The following is a 16,253-nucleotide window of genomic DNA, read 5'->3' as shown; positions in this document are numbered from 1 at the left end:
TTCAGCGTATGTCTGTCTGCTGTCCGTGCTGCACGCGGTGGTTACTGTGGCTATTAGCCGGTGCTCATAATAATGTGACTCGACCGTGTATTTCCCTCCCACTGCAGGGTGACACAGGAGAAGGGAGCTGTGAGACATGCATTCTGTTCCGCCCACTGCAGGGTGACACAGGAGAAGGGAGCTGTGAGACATACACTCTGTCCCGCCCACTGCAGGGTGACACAGGAGAAGGGAGCTGTGAGACATACACTCTGTCCCGCCCACTGCAGGGTGACACAGGAGAAGGGAGCTGTGAGACATACACTCTGTCACGCCCACTGCAGGGTGACACAGGAGAAGGGAGCTGTGAAACATACACTCTGTCCCGCCCACTGCAGGGTGACACAGGAAAAGGGAGCTGTGAGACATACTCTCTGTCCCGCCCACTGCAGGGTGACACAGGAGAAGGGAGCTGTGAGATATACACTCTGTCCCACCCACTGCAGGGTGACACAGGAGAAGGGAGCTGAGACATACACTCTGTCCCGCCCACTGCAGGGTGACACAGGAGAAGGGAGCTGTGAGATATACATTCTGTCCTTCCTACTGCAAGGTGTCACTGACAGAAGGGCACTGTGTCCCGCCCATGGCAGGTGTCAGAATCTGTTTGATTACCATTATACCACAACATTATACATCATTTTACAAACTGTAATGTTTTCCCCCGTGTTACAGTAATGTAGTCATATAACATTAAGAAGACACATCAGCATTTATTAATTCATAGTTTCTCCACAGAATGCCTGAGACGTGATTCTGGGCATATTGCACCTGTATTACAATAATATATCATTTAAACCATTGCATCATCAGTTTACCACACCCCATGTCCCTAGGCCAGAAATGTGGCTTTATTACGTGGATGGCTGGAACTGTTGGATATCTTTGTACATTTGCTTGATACAAACATGGTTGAGTTGCTTCCATTTTGATGTATCCTGAGACTGAGCTGGTGTGCGCGTTTCGTGCTGGGCTGTGACACCACAAAACCGCACTGGCAGCGGTGTAGCATGATACGACCGGCTTATTCGCTCTTCACCGAGAGTTGCCTACATATCCGTTGCTTAGTGCCCATTGCCATATCTCTCCTGAGGAATAGTCTGCTGGATGCAGGCAGGTTTTCTTTTAAGTGAACTTCATTCAAATTGAAAGAATTACAACCAAATTATTTTTTTCCCCCATTGCTGATACTAAGAACGAATCATAAAACAATTACCATGATCTTAAATTATAGTTGTGTCCACAATTGGTCTTTAAAAACTAGAACAGACCCAATAGAATTATCAAACACATGCTTGCATACATCTCATAAGTTATAAAAAAAATAAATAGAGAAAAGTCATGTGAACGATATGTAGATTTACAGAGCGATTCTTTTGGTGTCCAATTCCCTGGGCAACGGTTAAGTAGTCTTTTTCCATTAGAAGGTATCATTACATGCATGTTACATTATGTATGTAGCCGGTGGACAATAAAGACTTTCTTACAGAAAATCATTTTTATGATTTATCAACATAACTTTTAGGAACATTCGGCAACAGTTGTCATAATTCAATTGGTTACAGAGAACTCTTCCATCGGGTATTCATGAGAGTCTGTTTATACGATGGTCAACCATCTGAATTGTTGAGCTACATTATCTATCTATCTATCTATCTATCTATCTATCTATCTATCTATCTATCTATCTATCTATCGTATCTGGATGATAGATAGACAGTGTCTAGTTAGACAGTCAATAGATAGACACCACATGTTAGACAGACATTAGATCGACATTAAAAAAGTAGACAGTACAAACGGTCGAAAGGGTCAAAACATAGACATGAAAATGGTCGACAAAAAAGGTAGACAGGTTTTTTTGTTTTGTGTTTTTAGACATGTTTCGGACTATTTCATACCTTCTCTATCCACGTCGGCATAGAGTTGGTTATAAACCTTGGGGTGGGCGCAGCGAGCCACAGAGCCCGAAGCGCGACGAGCGGATGCTTTTCTACAATTGGGAGTCCCCGATGACAAAACTATCCACACAAACCACAAAAATGCAAAAACATGGTGTCGACCTTTTTTGTGTCTACCATTTTCATGTCGACCTTTTGACCCTGTTGACCTTCTGATCCTGTTGACCTAATGTCTGTCTAACATGTGGTGTCTATCTATTGACTGTCTAACTAGACATTGTCTATCTATCATCCGACACCCCTATCTATCTATCTATCTATCTATCTATCTATCTATCTATCTATCTATCTATCTATCTATCTATCTATCTATCTATCTATCATCACACCCACACTGTAGGTTATGGAGTACGAGTATTGTTAAAAATTGCAAGATCAGTCCAGAAACTGGATTTGCATGCGAATCTCCATCTGTCCCACATGTCGTGTTGGTAGTGCAATGGTGTGCCTTTTCATAACAACCTGCAGGACCTTCCCCATGCTATCTGTAATACTTTTGAACTGCACGCTTCAATAACTTATTATTTTTCTTTGCGCTTTCCATAGCAGCTGTCTCACCGAGCGTTCCGTTCCAGCAATGAGGTTTAGCACCATATAAATATGGAGGGGGGAGGTGGGGGGGGGTCTCACCTTTTGACAGCTGGGATACAGATTAATAAGGGAGATGAACGCACGTTAGAGTAATATCATGTAAGATTATATACAATTACACCACACCATGACTCTGGGGTACAGTTACAGAGAGTGCTCAGAGGAGCAGGAAATGCTACACTAGCTGGGTTTGCCCACAATGGAAAAAGGTGCATTAAGTTGCCCCCAAGGGGCATATCATGGCACACATCTATATGCCAGGCAATCAGATCACGGTAGTGCATATGGCTGACAATCATACATAGTGTATGCCGGCACATCCGAGTCATCAGCCAGATGGATGTGCCAGCATTCCCTACAGACGTCTCATCAATCTTGATCAAGTGTTCAATTAACCATCCCGATCAGTAGGCGCTTTAGAAGGAACCTAATTAACTAGTATAAATTTATGCAACGTAGTGTTAAAGTGTCTAGAGAGCTCTCTGTGTAAGGGGGAATGGGGGCTCTATCAGGAGATCAGAGAGTTGTTGTTGGTGAGGGTAAGGCTATGAAGGGCGTTAGGGGGTATAATAAATAATTAGTTTGGTTGATCCATGGAAATAATCAGATTTCCAGGTATCACCCGCCTCCATGCCGTGATGCTGGACGGGCCTCTGCCTTGCCAGAGATTTTGTTTTGCCTTCCTCTGCTCAAGTTATTGAATGTTGAGCTTGATGGGATTATACTGTATTTTTGGCTTTATCAACTTCCCTGGGTGAATATGCAAACCGTGGTCTCGGCTTTATGACCCATGGTTTAGTTTGGCAGAGGTGAGCACCAGGGGTAGTAATAAGTGTGTCTGTCCCCTCTAGGTCAGAATGCCTCCTTATTGGGTTGTTCTGGGTCAGAAATACTGTTCCACCTGCTCTCAGTTTCTGAGCAATCACATAAGCCGGCGAATGTCTTGTAAAGATCAGTTTTAGACTTTATTCCATAATGTATATCACACAAAAAGTGCTCTAAAATGCTTGTACTTGGCCCCCTTACATGCTCAGAGATGGGACAGAATTACTCACCCAGACTTTGCTATGAGGCCCAGTGATTGTGTGTTATGCACCAGGCTCCTATTCACTCAAATATATGTTACTGTTAATGAATCAACACTTTAATTCATCCCACATTGAATGCATCACACTTGTGTTCATAGCAGAGGGTGGGGACCATCGATTATTTGAGAACCCCCTACTCAGTATTGGTATTATAGGTCCTTGCTTGTAAATGCAATCTCTCCTTCCCTGATTTCTTCCCTTAACGATATCTGTTTTATAAAGGAATGAGCTCTTGTTTATGGCATAAACTGATAATGTATGTATAAATGCTGATGATAATTATTTTTTATAAAAATGCAGATAGCACCACAACATGCTGAAATCACAACCACTATATACCCTCCTTAAGTCCCCTGGGGTAGGTGTTCCTCTCCTTGGAGGCATAATCTCATATTGCAAATAGCAATCCTTAACATTTATTTTTAACATGCAGAAGTATTTAATATTAAGTTTCACACTTTTTATTATCCAAAATCGTGCTGGTACAGTAACTGTTCCCCATTGTATGAAATCTGTTATGAAGCCTTTATTCTGAAGCCTTGATGTTCCAGCAGTCCCTCAGATTGCCTTATGGGTGTTCACCCAGATTGCTTTATGGGTTCCCTCACTCTGATGCTTGTTAACTCATTAAGCTTGATTGGTGTTCCAGCATTCCCTTTCTCTATCTGATGTAACTTTTAAGTATTTCTTCAATCTGCCTGCTAGAAAGTTTGGTGTTCCCTTATCCTGCCTGCTGATATTTCGGTGTTCCCTCATCCTGCCTGCTGATATTTCGGTGTTCCCTCTTCCTGCCTGCTGATATTTCAGTGTTCCCTCATCCTGCCTGCTGATATTTCGGTGTTCCCTCATCCTGCCTGCTGATATTTCAGTGTTCCCTCATCCTGCCTGCTGATATTTCAGTGTTCCCTCATCCTGCCTGCTGATATTTCAGTGTTCCCTCATCCTGCCTGCTGATATTTCAGTGTTCCCTCATCCTGCCTGCTGATATTTCAGTGTTCCCTCATCCTGCCTGCTGATATGTCCATGTTCCCTCATCTTGCCTGCTGATATTTCAGTGTTCACACATCCTGCCTGCTGATATTTCAGTGTTCCCTCATCCTGCCTGCTGATATTTCAGTGTTCCCTCATCCTGCCTGCTGATATTTCAGTGTTCCTCTAAAGCTGGGTGTTTTCAATGTTCCCTCAACCTGCCTGCTGAATATTTCATTGTACCTCCACACTGTCTCTTGGATATTTCAGTGTTCCTGTGCCTTTCCTGCTGGATGTTTCAGTGTTATCTTGACTGACCTGCTGGATATATCACTGTTCCTGCACCTTGCCTGCAGAATATTTCAGTATTCCTTCGAAACTGCCAGCTGGATGTTTTCAATGTTCCCTTCATCTGCCTGCTGGGTGTTTCAGTGTTCCTGCATCCTGCCTGCTGGGTGTTTCAGCGCTCCTGTATCCCACCTGCTGGATGTTTCAGTGTTCCTGCATCCTGCCTGCTGGGTGTTTCAGCGCTCCTGTATCCCACCTGCTGGATGTTTCAGTGTTCCTGTATCCCACCTGCTGGATGTTTCAGCGCTCCTGTATCCCACCTGCTGGATGTTTCAGTGTTCCTGTATCCCACCTGCTGGATGTTTCAGTGTTCCTGTATCCCACCTGCTGGATGTTTCAGCGCTCCTGTATCCCGCCTGCTTGATGTTTCAGTGTCCCTGCGTCCTGTCTGCTGGATGTCTCAGTGCTCCTGTATCCTCCTGCTGGATGTTTCAGTGTTCCTGTATCCCACCTGCTGGATGTTTTGGTGATCCTGCTTCCTATCTGCTGGATGTTTGTGTTCCCTCAATCTGCCTGCTGATGTTGCAGTGTCCCTTAGTCCTGCCTACTAGATGTTGAGGATGTTCCTGTGTCTCTCTTTGTGATATGTGTTAGAAAAAGAAGAAATCCTGACTTCTTAGTAGGCTTTTTAATTGGCATTTCTGTTTCAGGAGCAACGGAGTTGGGGATGAAGATTTTATAGGAGGGAGCTCGCAGTGGATAAGAGGCGAGAGGTATATAACAGTCATGAGAGGTTTGGAAACTCCTCTCTAAAGTACCCCTATTAATTGTATTTTGACCTCCCTGCCTGACATTATGGCTTCTTAAGTGTTAGTGCAGATTTTGAATATATACACAACCTGGTATAGTAATCCAAGAATACCCCTTGCCATCACTAGCCAATTCTGCAGCTGGCGTAATAAAAACAAGATACATTACATAATATAATAGTACAGAGCATATCTTTTCACTTTACAAGCCCAAAGTTGTCTTTAAAAAAACTGTCCATATTTTCGGTTCCCTCCCCAAACTCTTATGTCCCACCCCATGCTCCCCAGCAGCAAGACAGATTCTGCTTCCTATTACAAATGAGCAGCCATGATTATTGACAGGCTGCAAGTAAAGTTTCAAAGGTCTCCAATGGTGGTTGGAAGACAGAAGCCATACTCAGCCAAAATGTATAATGCTCTGCTTACATTATCTATGGTATAGAAGAGAACTCTAAACCGTTGGCATGACCACACCGGGGGTCAAACATAAGCGGACTCACTGGACTGTGTCCTACCCAACGTTGGCACTTGAGCCAGGGTAGATGGCTCCTTTTTACGCACCTCACACACAGACTTCCTGCGAGCCTGAACTCCCCTCATGGCTGTCTTGATTTTCCTCCACCCAAGGTGGTTCAGCTCAGCTAAGTTTAGAAGGACACAGATGCCACTTACTGCAAACATGAAAACCAGGAAGACTGTCTTCTCGGTTGGCCGAGACACATAGCACTCTACCTCCTTTACACAAGGATAGCGGTCACACTCAAAGATGGGTGGCACACTGAAGCCATAGAGGAAGTACTGTCCTGCAAGGAAACCAATCTCCAGAGCATTCCTGAAGAATACCTGAATTATGTAAAAGCGGGAGATTCCCTCTTGGCGCTTCACCTTGGGGCTCTTTGCCGCTTTCTTAGGAGTGCTGGGGATCTCTTTTACCTCCAGGCAGTCTGGCTCATCCTTGGAGGAGAGGTCCGGGTTCTGCATTAAGATTCCATTGATATTTTTCATCCTCCGGTTCTCCCGAGGTAGTTCCTTCTCTAGCAAGGGGTAGAGAAAGGAGTATCTCCGATCTCTCTGCTTGGCAGACTGGTGGACGGAGTACGTAATGAAGCAGAGGCTTGGTGTGCAGACTAGGATTATTTGGAAGACCCAGTACCGAATGTGGGAGATTGGAAACGCTCGGTCGTAGCAAGCCTGGTTACAGCCTGGCTGGAGAGTGTTGCACATGAACATGGTCTGCTCATCCTCATAGACTGTCTCTCCGACAATAGCCACAATTAAGATTCGAAAAATGACCACCACAGTCAGCAGAATCCTGCCAGGAATAGAAGCAGATAGTTAGTTGGAAAATACAGTTGAAAGGTGTGCATTCATTTTCCAGTAACAGGCATCTCTGATACCAGGAGAAATGGGATGTAGTCAGGATCCCGGTGTTTAGTATACCGCTGACGGGATCCCGACCGCCAGAACGCCGGCAGCACTGCTACAGCTATTCCCACTCCTGGATGTTCACGACACCCGTGGAGTGGGGATAGAACCCGTGGCAAACGCAGCGAGTCATCAAGTCCGCAAGGAGCTTCGTTTCGCTCGCCCTGCTGCTGGTATTCTGACCGCTGCCATCCCGTACCCAACCTGGAGAAATGACTGCTTAACATAACATAAGGTGAGCAGCCTCACCACCAAAGTATGCAGCTAATATGGGACACTGACCCTGATGCCCAGCACTCACATGGGGTCTCACCAGCCCATGTGTAGTCAGTATAAAGCATCTATCTTGCAAATAATTACTTTATTGGCTGCCTGCATAGTGTATAGGTAACTGGTATTCTCTAGAAAGTAGGGCTTTATTTAAGAAGCAGCGATTTTCATAAAGCCACCTCTTCACGGTGGGTAGAAGGGGAAAGTTTAAAACAGCACTCCCAGTCAGTGTAAAGCACACTAGGCATTTTATACTCACTGTGAGTGCCGTTTTAAATTTTCACTTCCAACCCGCCGAATAGTACTTTGTAATTAAAGCCTGTAATGCCAAACAACTTTCAATCTAATTGGGCAGTGTGTTGGTAAATACACCTATACAGACATCTAATGGTCTTGATAATCTATGGATTAATGGACTTTTTTTACGAAAACACGGGGGATGTACCTTATTTAAAACATGGAGCTATACTCTCTTTAAAGCATCATGTTATCTGCCTCAGATGGTAGGAACACTGCCCCCTAGGCAGCAGCTTCCATGAAAGCCTAAATTGTTATTGGTTGTCTAATCAGTTATCTTTGAACATAACATTATCTTGATGTTTGAATCCACTTGCTTTACCGAGATAAAAAGTAGTGATCTAATATGTACATTTTGTTTTTTACGTTATTTCTAATCTGTCCCCTCATTGAATACATTGCATTATGTTGAAACCAATGGGTCTATTTATTAAGCCTTGGAGAGAGAGAAAGTCAAAGGAGATAAAGTACCAGCCAATCAGCTCATAACTGCCATGTCACAGGCTGTGTTTGAATAATGACAGGAGCTGGTTGGCTGGTAAATTGTCACCTTCCACTTTATCTCTCTCCAAGGCTTAGTAAATAGACCCCTTTGTGTGGTAATTCAGGGCAAAATAAAATGAATGTATGAACACATCTGATACCCCCTTATGTTATTATTGTCTTTTGTTTCTAAGGCGCAACAAGGGTTCTGTAATGCTGTACAAGGGGATGAAACTGACAACAAGAAACATGAGTACAAACAAATGGGATCCGGTCTCTAGGTCGACACTATTGGTCGACAGTAACTAGGTCAACAGGGTCTCTAGGTCAACATGTTCTAGGTCGACAGGTCAAAAGGTCGACATGATTTTTTATTTTTTTCGAACCTTTTCATACTTAACGATCCACGTGGTCTACAATTGGGAACGGTAGTTTGCCCGAAGCTTGCTCGCCATGCGAGGGGACACAGTGCACTTATTGGGGTTCCCGGTCACTCTACGAAGAAAACGACACAAACCCCCCCATAAAGAAAATCATGTCAACATTTTCACCTGTCGACCTAGAGACCCTGTCGACCTAGTTACTGTCGACCAATAGTGGTTGACCTAGACACTGTCGACCTGGTTACTGTCTACCTTCCATACCACACCCAAACAAATACAGAGAGCATCAAAAGTCACATGCATAATTACTAAAGTGTGCAGTTAGCATAATTAAGTAGAGAAGAGAAAGGTAGAGGGCCCAACTCATAGGCATATGGGGCATATCCAGTGCGGACTATGTTCTTGCCCCCGCGAGTTAGTGCTGCAACAGTCGCACTTTACAGCAGCTTGGACTCGCACAGTTTTGTTCACTGCCCCATAGAGCTGCGTATACAAAATTGTGTGATTTTTGAGGGGAGACTAGCACGCGAGGGGTGCGAGACGTAGTGAAATTGCTGGAGTTTCGGTGCTGCTGCAACGGCAGCGCATACCCTTTGCCCGCAATTGGATTCCCCCTCTATGTGTTCTGCTGCCCAAACATTAGCAGAACCGGCTGTTAAGTATAAAGTTCTGAACAACTGGTTCTGCGACCTGTCTGATCACCAAGCTAGACGGAACAATTGTGTGACTGTACCGCCCAAATTGGGTGCGATCATCGGCTAATTGGATTTGTAGGCAGTCACGATGAACATTTAATTGATCACGATCAGATGTTGGTCAGGATTACTGATTATTTTGGGACCGAACTGGGCCATGTACAGACTAGATAATGTAACATCTACACCTATCATAAAATATGGAACTGACAGGAAAAAAAAATGTTGCATCTGCATAACAATAGATCATTTAAAAGCAATGTATGATCATTATGCACCGTCATACTTCAATTTACAGAGCGTGATGTACTGTAAAGTCCCTTTGTAATTAGATAAAAAGTAATCCCACACTGTCATATGTAAATTAATTAAGAAAGTATCAGTATGTTCAATCAGCTGAACATTTGTAATCAACCTTTTCTTCCTTTATGCTGTAGATATAGTGGCAGGGGACGGTTTTCTTTTTAACCCTTCAGCTGCTGTTTAACAACTCCTCCCTGAGTGTGGGAGACTTGTCCTGTGCATTTGGTGCAGTGGATATCTTACTCATCCTCCTCCGCATACGGTAATACCCTTTTCACACAAAGCCTTTCAACCCATGATATTGCTGGGGCTTGCGGTTCGACTCAGGACTCCACTATGTATGAACAGACCCGACCCAGTTTGGATGTCCCGGGTAAGGGTTGGTATTGGGACCGGTGTTTGTGATCCTGGAGGTCATCATACCGATGCCGGGATCCCGGTCTTCAGAATGCCAGCGGGTGGTGGCGGATGGGGGGGGGGGGGGGGGGGGGGTGAGCGCAATGAAACCCCTTGCGGGCTTGGTGGGTAGCTACACTCGCCACAGGTTCTGTTCCCACTCTATGGGTGTCGTGTACACCCACGAGTGGGAATAGTCCGTGTTAGTCTGCATGCCGACTGTCCGGCCGTCCAATGCTTGGGATTCCAGCGTCTGCATAGTGACTGGCGGTTGGGTCACATGACTACATTCCAGGGTTATTCCCAGGACCAACTCGTGTCACGAAGACCCTCACTGGAAGACCTGTGCCAAGTGTGAACAGCAACGACTCCATAATAACTTGGGTCTATCATCCAGGTGTGAAAGGGGATAAGTACTGAAACCCTGGCTTCAACCTGTGCTCAGTCTTCTGGGTCTGAGCCAAGTTGAAGCCGGGGTTTATGTCTGAGAGGGGTATAGCAGTCACATTACTAGAACAGCAGTTTCATATATAGTATGTTCTCCTATCTCATATGCAGTGCATAGAATATAAATATGTTACAGAGGTTGGGTACGCTAATAGGGAGAGAAAAAAAAAAGCCCCCAGATAAATAACTTGGTAAAAAGCTTGGGTAATATAGATAATGTAAAAAAAAACATCAGCAAAGAAACAAAATATCCTTCCATGGGGTATATTTACTAAGGTCCCGATTTTGACCGAGATGCTGTTTTTTCTTCAAAGTGTCATCTCGGTAATTTACTAAGCAAAAATCTCGGCAGTGATGAGGGCATTCGTAATATTTTGGAAGTCCTAGGAAAAAATCACGAATCAATACACCATCGGTCAAATACGCCTGCAATTTGCTAGAAATCGGTCATTTACTAAAAAGTGCAAAACACAAACACTGCCGACAATAGCCAAACACTGCCGTGCTAAAATACAAATCGTGAAAAAGTGCTAAAAAAAAACAGACCTGCTTTTTTATCCCGTGTTTGTATAGGCATGCAGGGATCCATGAGATCCGTGCATGTTTTTCAGTGGGAAGGGGTGGGAAATGTTATAATTTTTCTAAAAAAAATTGCGTGGGGTCCCCCCTCCTTAACCAAACCAGCCTCGGGCTCTTTGAGCCGGCCCTGGTTGCAAAAATATGGGAAAAAAATTGACAGGGGTTCCCCCATATTTAAGCAACCAGCACCGGGCTCTGCGCCTGGTCCTGGTTCCAAAAATACGGGGGACAAAAAGCGTAGGGGTCCCCCGTATTTTTGAAACCAGCACCGGGCTCCACTAGCTGGACAGATAATGCCACAGCCGGGGGTCACTTTTATACAGTGCCTTGCGGCCGTGGCATCAAATATCCAACTAGTCACCCCTGGCCGGGGTACCCTGGGGGAGTGGGGACCCCTTCAATCAAGGGGTTCCCCCCCCAGCCACCCAAGGGCCAGGGGTGAAGCCCGAGGCTGTCCCCCCCATCCAATGGGCTGCGGATGGGGGGCTGATAGCCTTTGTGAAAAGTGTTTGATATTGTTTTTAGTAGCAGTACTACAAGGCCCAGCAAGCCTCCCCCGCAAGCTGGTACTTGGAGAACCACAAGTACCAGCATGCGGCGGAAAAACGGGCCCGCTGGTACCTGTAGTACTACTACTAAAAAAATACCCCAATAAAGACATCACACACACACCTTGAAAGTATAACTTTAATACATACATGCACACCAACATACATACATACTTACCTATGTTCCCACGCAGGTCGGTCCTCTTCTCCAGTAGAATCCATGGTGTACCTGTAGAAAAAATTATACTCACATAATCCATGGTTGAAGGCTCCTCTGCTTGTAATCCTTTTGTAATCCACGTACTTGAAAAAATAAAAAAAACGGATACCCGACCACGAACTGAAAGGGGACCCATGTTTTCACATGGGACCCCTTTCCCCGAATGCCAGAAACCCCCTCTGACTGATGTCTAAGTGGGCTTCTTCAGCCAATCAGGGAGCGCCACGTTGTGGCACCCTCCTGATCGGCTGTGTGCTCCTGTACTGTCTGACAGGCGGCACACGGCAGTGTTACAATGTAGCGCCTATGCGCTCCATTGTAACCAATGGTGGGAACTTTCAGGTCAGCGGTGAGGTCACTTTCGGTCAACCGCTGACCTGAAAGTTCCCACCATTGGTTACAATGGAGCGCATAGGCGCTACATTGTAACACTGCCGTGTGCCGCCTGTCAGACAGTACAGGAGCACACAGCCGATCAGGAGGGTGCCACAACGTGGCGCTCCCTGATTGGCTGAAGAAACCCACTTAGACATCAGTCAGAGGGGGTTTCTGGCATTCGGGGAAAGGGGTCCCATGTGAAAACATGGGTCCCGTTTCAGTTCGTGGTCGGGTATCCGTTTTTTTATTTTTTTCAAGTACGTGGATTACAAAAGGATTACAAGCAGAGGAGCCTTCAACCATGGATTATGTGAGTATCATTTTTTCTACAGGTACACCATGGATTCTACTGGAGAAGAGGACCGACCTGCGTGGGAACATAGGTAAGTATGTATGTATGTTGGTGTGCATGTATATATTAAAGTTATACTTTCAAGGTGTGTGTGTGATGTCTTTATTGGGGTATTTTTTTTAGTAGTAGTACTACAGGTACCAGCGGGCCCGTTTTTCCGCCGCATGCTGGTACTTGTGGTTCTCCAAGTACCAGCTTGCGGGGGAGGCTTGCTGGGCCTTGTAGTACTGCTACTAAAAACAATAGCAAACACTTTTCACAAAGGCTATCAGCCCCCCATCCGCAGCCCATTGGATGGGGGGGGGACAGCCTCGGGCTTCACCCCTGGCCCTTGGGTGGCTGGGGGGGGACCCCTTGATTGAAGGGGTCCCCACTCCCCCAGGGTACCCCGGCCAGGGGTGACTAGTTGGATATTTGATGCCACGGCCGCAAGGCACTGTATAAAAGTGACCCCCGGCTGTGGCATTATCTGTCCAGCTAGTGGAGCCCGGTGCTGGTTTCAAAAATACGGGGGACCCCTACGCTTTTTGTCCCCCGTATTTTTGGAACCAGGACCAGTCGCAGAGCCCGGTGCTGGTTGCTTAAATATGGGGGAACCCCTGTCAATTTTTTCCCCATATTTTTGCAACCAGGGCCGGCTCAAAGAGCCCGAGGCTGGTTTGGCTTAGGAGGGGGGACCCCACGCAATTTTTTTTTTTAAGTTTAAACATTTTTTTTTTTTTTTTTACAAGGTGCACAATGAAGCCCTGCACGGATCTCTCAGATCCGGCCGAGATTCATTGTATTAAAGTCGGCAGTGTTTTACAAGTCACTCACGTAAAACACTGCCTAAAAAAACGAATGACATCGACATCGGAAAAAACGAAAATGCAGAATACGGCAGCTTAGTAAATTAGTCGTAATCAATTCAAAAAGTTGCATATTTACACTTTCGATGTCATTCGTGATTGAACTTTGACCTCAAACGGGAAAATACGAATCTTAGTAAATTTACCCCCATGTTTCCAAAAATTCCTTACACTACCTTGCACACGTCCTACTGAAATGTTACTAAATACTTTTCTTAATCGCTACGTATTTGTTTAATCAAACTTCTTTTAGTTGCCCATGGATATGACACAGCTCTGCTCTGCTTTCTGCATAGGATTCAGTTGTATCCAATAGCAAAACAGTGAATTAGAGACGTGACAAAAGCATACGAGTGGCCAACTAAAGGTTAACATCTCAGTTCCCCGGTGGACAGCCGTTGTCAGCATTACTGATCCTGGAAGCATTTTGTTTCTGCCCTCAATCACTCCCTGACTTCACTTTACGAATAAGGAGTCTATTTACTAAGCCTTGGATGGAGATAAAGTGGACGGAGATAAAGTACCAGCCAACCAGCTCCTATTTGTCATTTTTCAAACCCAGCCTGTGACATGGCAGTTAGGAGCTGATTGGCTAGTACTTTATCTCCGTCCAAGGCTTAGTAAATAGACCCCTAAATCTCTCCTACTGCCGTCTCACAAGACCATCTTTGCACATGCGCTGTGCGACTTAGATACACATGCAGTGACAAAAACATCACTCCGACACTGCATCCATCTCGAATCAGGCCCATAGATTGTAAGCTCCACTGGCACAGGGACTGATGTGAATGACTGAATATCTGTAAAGCGATGTGTACTTTAGCTAAATAACTGCTAATTAGAAAAAAAATAACACAAAATGCCATTGCAATTGTTGGAATTTGGGCTTATATATTATTAGGTAGTGTTCACCGGTTTTCCTTTGATATGGGGATGAAAAAGTAAAACATAAGTTATTGCCCCTGTGGTAAACGTCAGGGCTGTCTCCGGTAGTACCGACGTTACTGACACATAGGGACAGATTTATTAAGCCTGGTGAAGTGATAAAGTGGAAGGTGATAACGCACCAGCCAATCAGCTCCTAACTTCCATGTTACAGGCTGGGTTTGAAAAATGACAGGAGATGATTGGCTGGTGCGTTATCACCTTCCACTTTATCACTTCTCCAGGCTAAATAAATCTGCCCCATAATATCACACATGACAGGAGAGCAGCAGATGATGGTGCTTGTGATCTGCTATTGATGACTTGTATGTAACACTGCGGAGTACATGTATCTGTTAGTTAGGAGCGGCAGACAGCTGATGTGAATAGATGTGATATTTGGGATGTGGTGTGCTGGGAATAGTGTTGGTTAATGGATGAGCAGAGCGTCCTGTACAGATGCTGCTCGAGCCAGCACATCTGTGGTGTCAGGTTGATCAGATTTCCAGATATTAAAGAATTGTTCTCGTGTCATGTATTGTTTGTGTTAAATTGGGAAACACGAAATTTAACAAGCGATAAACACGCAGTCCATCTAGTCTGCCTATTGTTAGCCCTAATAAAGACTTTTATGTTGATGCTTAGCTAGTTTCAGATCTAGGACCTCTTAGAAGCACACTTGCCTACTTTATAAAAAGCATTTCAGGGAGATTGTGAAAGTAACACCTATCAGTGCGGACGTGTACTGCTACATCGGAGAGGCGTGCCATAAACGTGACTGACATCCAAATGTAAATGAGCCCCACAGTTAGTAAGATCTACTTGTTGAAGAAAAGACTCTGATATTTTACAGGATTTGTTTGTGTATTGTGTTTTACAAGAGGTTCCATATACTGTAAGTGGCCACGAGAAACCTTATTTAAAATGAATGTAGCCACAGGGATCATTGGGGCAGATGTATTAACCTGGAGAAGGCATAAGGAAGTGATAAACCAGTGATAAGTGCAAGGTGATAAACACACCAGCCAATCAGCTCCAATATGTAAATTGACAGTTAGGAGCTGACTGACTGGTATGTTTATCACCTTGAGCTTATCACTGGTTTATCACTTCCTTATGCCTTCTCCAGGTTAATACATCTGCCCCATTGTGCCTTATAACCAATGCAGGGAAATGGCACTGATGAGCCCATGTGAATGTATGTATCTATGATTTCGTTTGTTTCCCTAAGAATGTAACAGCTGCACAATGGGGATAAGGTGAAATCAGGGAGATTGCTGGTCTATTCAGGGAGTCAGGGAGATTGCTACTATTTCAGGGAGTCTCCTGCAGAATGAGGGAGGGTAGGCCACTATGCTTAGAAGGCTACTCCACGTATACCCTTTCAGTAAAGTGATTCTTCCTCATCCTCCCCCAAACCTGCTACCCTCCAGCACTAGCTCATGCCCTCCTGTTCTAATACGTCTCTTCCTGTGTAGATATAGTTCCTCCCAGTGGCAAACGCAGGATTTGCATGGGGGGGGTTTCCAGAACTGGGCGAAGCCAATCACGGGGGTGGGGACTGAGGTGACCCAGTATATGCTGGGTCCGTAAAACTAGTGTGTCTGTGTGTGTGTGTGTGTGTGTATCACACACACACACATACATATACACATATACATAGCATATTAAACATGCATACATATATATATATATATATATATATGTACACATACAGTACACATATATTTACACATGTATATAAATATATATATCATATGTGTGTGTGTGTTTATATATATATATATGTATGTATATACATGTGTATATATGTATGCACATGGATATATATGTACTATAATTAAAATAAAGTAAACTTTTATTGCCCTTGCACTTACAAGTGCCACCAGGAAGACAGCAGGCTGCAGAGGACGCTAGACAGCCATTAATAATACTCATGCAGCTTAAAAAAAAAAATAAT

The 16,253-nt window shown here is 44.7% G+C and overlaps 1 protein-coding gene across 1 annotated transcript in view; it reads right to left on the bottom strand.

Moving 5' to 3' along the window:
* Positions 1-2,210: 2,210 nt before the first annotated feature.
* The window catches only part of LOC134949345 (gap junction delta-2 protein-like), a 38,308-nt gene continuing 24,265 nt past the window's right edge, over positions 2,211-16,253 (bottom strand). The window contains exon 2 of the mRNA XM_063937851.1: positions 2,211-7,057. Coding sequence (XP_063793921.1) covers positions 6,226-7,057 — 832 coding nt within the window. The 3' untranslated portion in view covers positions 2,211-6,225. The remainder of the gene's footprint in view (positions 7,058-16,253) is intronic.

This window comes from Pseudophryne corroboree, chromosome 8 (assembly GCF_028390025.1).
Source record: "Pseudophryne corroboree isolate aPseCor3 chromosome 8, aPseCor3.hap2, whole genome shotgun sequence".
Taxonomy (NCBI): domain Eukaryota; kingdom Metazoa; phylum Chordata; class Amphibia; order Anura; family Myobatrachidae; genus Pseudophryne; species Pseudophryne corroboree.
The sequence above is the reverse complement of the archived record's forward strand: the minus strand, read 5'-3'. Positions and strand labels throughout refer to the sequence as shown.